The sequence below is a fragment of the Salvia miltiorrhiza genome, chromosome 8 (genome assembly GCF_028751815.1).
Source record: "Salvia miltiorrhiza cultivar Shanhuang (shh) chromosome 8, IMPLAD_Smil_shh, whole genome shotgun sequence".
Taxonomy (NCBI): Eukaryota; Viridiplantae; Streptophyta; class Magnoliopsida; order Lamiales; family Lamiaceae; genus Salvia; species Salvia miltiorrhiza.
Window position 1 is genome coordinate 23,637,011 of NC_080394.1, and position 6,430 is coordinate 23,643,440.

The 6,430-nt window shown below is 31.6% G+C and overlaps 1 protein-coding gene across 2 annotated transcripts; it reads right to left on the reverse strand.

The window, feature by feature from the left end:
- Positions 1-2,426: 2,426 nt before the first annotated feature.
- LOC131001989 (putative Myb family transcription factor At1g14600) lies at positions 2,427-4,141 on the reverse strand. Of its 2 annotated transcripts, XR_009094094.1 has the most exons (6): positions 3,648-4,076; positions 3,499-3,575; positions 3,377-3,413; positions 3,188-3,299; positions 2,578-3,067; positions 2,427-2,504 (listed from the first exon to the last, which is right to left on the reverse strand). XR_009094094.1 is itself a non-coding variant. In XM_057928659.1 (5 exons), the coding sequence occupies exons 1-5, from the start codon at positions 3,865-3,867 to the stop codon at positions 2,629-2,631; spliced, it is 885 nt and encodes a 294-aa protein (XP_057784642.1). In that variant the 5' UTR covers positions 3,868-4,141; the 3' UTR covers positions 2,427-2,628. The 2 variants fall into 2 exon arrangements, 1 of the variants encoding a protein (XP_057784642.1); XM_057928659.1 differs by having other exon boundaries at positions 2,427-3,067; positions 3,648-4,141.
- Positions 4,142-6,430: the final 2,289 nt, after the last annotated feature.

Here is a 6,430-nt window from a genome sequence, read left to right on the forward strand (position 1 = left end):
ATGTAACATGTAACCTTCCAAATATAGTGAAAAAACCTGATAACCTCCCGTGGATGTAGGTCTTAATGGCCAAACCACGTAAATATTGGTGTCTTTTATCATTTTATTTATTTTCTGCTGTTGAGATTTAAACCCAACTCAGCAAATAGCTTCGACTTGCAGTCAACCACTAATCACATTTAGATCAAATGTCGAATCCAAAACCTTTGGCCTCAGACATTAATTTATTACCGTTTGGCCAACACATGCACACAACACAATGTATTAATTTCTTATTTCCATACCACTATGTTCTAGTCTTTCTGACATGAAGTGACTTTAGTTAGTTTTTTGTGTCCACGACATTCCAATGTGATTGCAGTAACGTTTATAGAACTCGTGGTATCCATTCATTTGAAATTAAATTAATCAATTTGTAAAGGAACTGATAAATTGATCATTATTTCAACAATAACTAATGATAGAAAACCAATTATAAAAAACCCCGAAAAACATGGAACTTTAACGTCAAGAGTCGAGTCTATTCGAACAAAAACCCGTAAGGAAATTCTGTAACATGAATTTCAAGAAAGTCTAACATGAATCACCAACTTCGTATCAGAACTTCAAAAATTAAGAGGACGCAAAAGAACTTTAAAATTTGATAATTGAGAAGATTGCATAACATGGTTATGAAATGAAGTATACTGAATGAAAATTACATTATTTGGGGTGTTAATGGTGCGAAATATACATTCAAGTTAGTGAAAATCAATAATTGTTCACAAACATAGTTTCAAATTTTCAATTAACAAGTATTAATCAACTTTCAGGAAAATATGGACCAAAATTGCCCCGTACTTTTTTTACTTCACACTTGTTTCTTTTTTCCCTGATCAATTTTTACCAACCAACTCTTTATTTATCCCTTGTTTCTAGCTCCGGGTGTCACGCTATTTCTCTCTCTCTCTTTATTTTCTTTTTTTCAAACTCATGTTGTATTATATCTAAGGAAAGGCGTAAAGGGAAATAGTGTTTTTGTATGGTTAAATAAGATAATTTACTTTTGTAGGTTTACTTACCGCATTCTCTTTTATTGCAAATTTATCATGAGAAAAAATTTTATACATAAAAAAAATGAGAAAATTTTATAACACAACTATTTTTATCTCATATTTTCTAGGGTGGAAAACACGAGAAAATGTTATCACACCAATATTTAATGATAATATTATTATATATTAGAGTGAAAAGAAGAAAAAATTTGCCCCAAAAAATTTGCCTGCTATTCAAGAAAAAGTATCCACCCTAAGAACATAAAACAAGAATTCCACCGTTTTCATGAAAGAGAACACAATCATAGAGTCTATTTCTTTTTTCTTTACTATTGGGTATTACAGCAAATTAACAAGTTCTAATGTACCTTTTGAGGTCCATGTATCATTTTATTTACACATTTTAGTGTATACATACAAAAATTAATACTTTACACATTTTAGTGTATACAAGAGTGTTGATGTTGAGCTCATGCAAAGTTTTTTTGTTTTTTTTTCCTAAACAAATCTTAGTTAATATAATGCTCATTGAGGAAATAATTTTTTTCATACTTATATACTCACAGGGTTTCAAAAATAAGATACATATATTGTGTCCATTTGGGGACATGCATTTAGGATTCAATCTTCACTGTTCGTCTGTCCCGTTCCCCAACTAAAGAAAATATAAAAAGTTAATTTTAACCAATGATTAATTAAATAAAGAAATTCCTTCATTACTGTATGGCGCATTGCACTATGATATATATTTATGTTATATATCTTTGGTTGTAAATGAGAAAATAAGTGATATCCTTTCCCGAGGGAAAATGAGGAATGAGAAAATGTGAAATTCTCCTTCGTAGAAAATGAGGGAAAAGAAATTAGCTAGGGATTTATAGTGGTGTTTACTTGGATTAATAACTTTGATATAGATAAAAAATAGTAAGATTAATCATTTATTTATTTAGATTGATTGAAACTGAATATCCCAAAAAATTAATTAAGCCCTTAATTATTTCTATCACTTAAGCTAGTTTTGAGGACAAAAAGTACTCAGTCATGCAAAGTAAACGTCCTGTGATCAAAACTTAATGTTTAATTTGAAGTGGATATTTTGAATTATATATCTAGCAAGTTTATTCTTCCACATGGCGAATTATCAAACCATATATGCTTGATTTGTCAGACTCTCTTGGCATTCCATCAACAATATAATTTCAAGCAAAAATGCGTTGTATACCTAATTATTATTTGTTCATAATAGGTGAATGTAAACAATAAATTACCTCATTATAGATATTTTTGGATATATATAACAGACACTATATATAAGTAAATAGGGCTCAGTATTTTACTCGTATTGCAAACAACAATTCGAAATTCCGGAGACAAAGATCTGCATTGCTCAAATTCTTTAATATGGTCGCATCCCCCAATGCAAAGTTTTTTGATTAATTTAGGTGCTCCATTGAGATGAGAACAATTAGTCTGTACATTAAAATAGTTATTTGAATCTCTGCATGCAAGTCAAGAATCAAGAAACAAACAAAAACAACATTACCTCGACAAATTTGATGTGTAGTTGAAAATCTCACTCAGAAAATTGTCCCATTCACAAACTCAGATCTAAAGCAGCAGTGGCCACCTCATCTGGATTCTTGTGAATCTCTTTGGATGGCGAAAACAACGACAGAGACAAGCTGCTGTCTCCCTCTCCACTCTTCATCTTCTTCCCATCTTCCTGTGTATTCGTCTTTAGAGAGAGAGTCAGATCCAGATGGAGCTTTCTCTTCGACGGCCGAGGACTCTCCACGTGTTCTTCATCTTTGCTTGCTAGGTACAAGTTTGTGGAGCTTGTTGTGGTTTTCCAGAATCTTTGATCATTCATTAAACTTTTCTGATCAAGAAATTTCCAAGATGATAAGTAGCCACTGTTGATCTGGTTTGATGCTGCAGGCTCATACACTAGTCTATTTCTGGTCATGTTTGATGCTGCTGCCCAGCTGCTGTTTATTGAACTGCCCGGGCTGCCCAGACCCACATCTCTATATCTGCAAAATTGAAATCGATGTGAAATTAGGGTAAAATTTTAGTTGGCCAAAGAAAGAAAATGGACAAAAATTAAAAATTCTTAATTAAATTAGTTTTTGTAAAGACGTGTGATGACAAACCTGAAGCTAGAAATTGGTGTCTGATTATTGAATGTTTGCAGCATCGGAAGCTGGCTGAGGTTATAGATATGTCGATCTCCGGCATCAAGTAGAAGTCTTTGTTGTGAAATAACTGTTACAACCCCAATTAAGATACTGTATATATCAACAGAAACCCTATTTTGTTTTTTTTCATTAGATTAGATATACCTTCATTGGGATCATCAATCTTCTTGCTCCGGTACATCTGATCACCAAAAACATCTAATTTGTCACACTGAAAAATAATACAGCAGAAATATATATATATATGATAATGATATTCATGATACCTGAAGATGGCTCTTGACATGAGCAATGCTGAGGCCTTTGACGTTCATTAATTGGAGCACCAATTTAGGCGTTGCCTCTGGAAAAATCAAAAGAAATTAAAAAGAGGATATATGGAAATGAAAATGAAACAGTGATCTAGAGGGCTGACTTTCTTCTCCACCGAGCCTGTCAACGGCGTGGACGAAGCAGAGATGGAGCTCGGGAGTCCACCGGAGGCGGGGAGTCTTGGAGCGGACATACTGCCTCACAGATCCACATGAGCTTCCCTTCTTGTTCCCATTGTTCTCTTCAACAGTGCTGTTGCTTGATGAGCTCTTCCCTTTCATCTCCCTTTCGTCTGAGTTAACGTTTTGCATCTCTTCTATCATCCTTGATTTCTGTAATATTAATTTATGATCTCATCTCAAGCTCTTTCTTCTTTGGGTATCTATCCTTTTTTGTTTATGTGAGAGTAGATGAAGGAGTAGAGGAAGTTGTTAGAATTGGGAATGAAAATTCCTTGTTTAGGAATATAAACAAGAATTCTCTCTCTCTCTCTCTCTCACACACACCACAGTTTTACTTTTGTAGATATAATTACATGTTGTGTCCTTTATATATATGGCTCTAGCTATCAACCACCTAGACGTCGATGAACATGATAATGATCATGATGTGATGATATTAATATATAAGGATATATATGCAAGTTTATATATATACCATCACAATACACAATGTTTTTAAAAATTCAAATTAAATTTTATATATGGTTAAAAAAAGGAGTAGGAACTTGTATATCACTCGAATATTATCGTTGATTGAGAATGTTTCTTCTTGGATGACATTAGTCAAAATTAGGATCACCCGACCGAAACTACTCAGCAATATCACACCATTAATGATATATGTTCCTAGAGCTAACTCACTTAAAATTAATTAGTATATATATTCTTTGCCTATATGTTAATTCATTAATCCAGTCCAATATTTTTTAAAAGGCTTCACGCATCATATTTTCAAAGTAATTAACCAGTTTTTGTGTGTTGGCCTATGCTATAGTAGATATATAGAGAGTATATATATTTATTTTTGTATTTGTTAAAATACTATGCTTAATTAATTATGTACACTAAGAATATGCCTGATCAATTACTCATTTGAGAGTGCGTGCATAATAGTATTTGATAAGATGGATCTATCTAGCCACAGTTTTCAAGAATATTGACATATCTGTGTGAGAAGGGCCTGTGAGTTTTGATGCATGTGCAAAATGGATCCATGCACACATATGAGTAGGAGTAACAGAGAGGATGAGGACTCAAATTAATATATTATTCATTTATGTATAAAAAACAGACAAAACTTGTTCAGACAAGAATCAAGAAAACTGTCTTGAGCTAGACTTATAGCAGTGCTTGTTGTCAACAGGTAATAAACAAATCTATATTTTAGATACTACATATAAACAAGAAATACTAGTATGCTACAACTTAAATCTTACCTGATTATTTGACTATACCCCCACCATTTTTTTTTCTTTTCTTTCAATCAAAATTTTTCTTATGAAATGTCTGTAGAAAAGTTCGGGTTCTTGCTTCTTCTTCTTTTTTTGGTTTAAATTAGAAGCTTCTAATTTAGTAATAGTTGTCTATATATTAATTGTAGTCTAGAATGGTATAATGCAAAAATTCAGCACGTTAAATTAGTGAAATAAAGGAGTAATTTCTCAATTTTTTGTTTTGTTGAATTTGAATGGGCCATAGGTTGCTGTGGTTTTGTGGGCGGGCATCTAGCTACTGCTGTCAGCTTAGTCAACTATTTCATGTCTCCTTATGCAATATTATTATTTCTTACAAGTTTTGGATTTTAAGATGATCTCGTCTATCATTTTAATAATAATAATAACTGAATATTACTTGCGAACGTTGTGCACGTTCAATTATGATTTAACATTAAGGGTTTTGACAAATAAAATCACGAACTAATTCGAGATTGCAATTTTAACGTGACTTTAAAGTGTGACGAATTAAATTATCATCTTTTCAATTTTTGTAATTTTGTCCCCTCAATTTTTTTTCGATCGTCGGGGTACTAAATTGAAGCTCACATAGATTAGTAAGATGACGTCATTTTTATGAAGCCTAATGACATCGTTTCGTACCATTTCAATTAAAACTTTCTTCAAATTATAAAGGAACTGTATCCTGTGTCTGCACCTTAATTTTCAATATTCAGTAATTTTATTGCAAACAACGTCGTAACATGAATGTTATGTGGCGAATTAATCCACGTAAACTTCAATTCAATAATCCGGCGATCGAAAAAATTGGGGGGACGAAATTGCAAAAATTGAAAAGGTAATTATTTAATTCGCCACACTTCAAAAGTCACGTTAAAATTGCAATTTCGAACTAGTTCATGATTTTATTTGCCAAAATCCCAACATTAATATAATTATTGTATATATATCTTAAAAAACAGTTTGTCTTATTTTTAAGGAATTTTAGATATAAAATTATTTTCTTAAATCATAATAAATAAAACACACACACATATTTATATTAGTACATTATCCTTACAATTTAAAATAAGTAAGGATGTTAATTATAAATATATCAAAATCCGTAAGAATACGTACATAATAAATTTAAAATAGTACGTAATTGAATATGTGTATAATTAAAACTTATATATAGAGTATATTATTATTATTTTTTGAGAATATATAGAGTATATTATTGAGTAATGAGGGTGGTGGTAAATGGTAATATGAATGTGGGAGATGAAACGCAATTGAATATCAATATCTTAATTTTTTATAATAAAAAAGGGAAGAATAAATTGACGAAAAACATATATGCTCGTCAATTTTTGATGTGTCAATGTCGTAGCATTGATGAGTTTCATGTGGCGTTTCTTTTGTTGCAGGAAATTAGAGCTCAAAATTCT

Bases quoted from the DNA above. Each gene is read 5' to 3' on its own strand.
- LOC131001989 (XM_057928659.1), bottom strand. From the start codon at position 3,867: ATGATAGAAGAGATGCAAAACGTTAACTCAGACGAAAGGGAGATGAAA. The intron at 3,414-3,498 runs GTATCATGAATA...TTTGGTGATCAG, and splicing joins ATGTCAAGAGCCATCTTCAG to ATGTACCGGAGCAAGAAGAT. The intron at 3,300-3,376 runs GTATATCTAATC...GGGTTGTAACAG, and splicing joins GATTGATGATCCCAATGAAG to TTATTTCACAACAAAGACTT.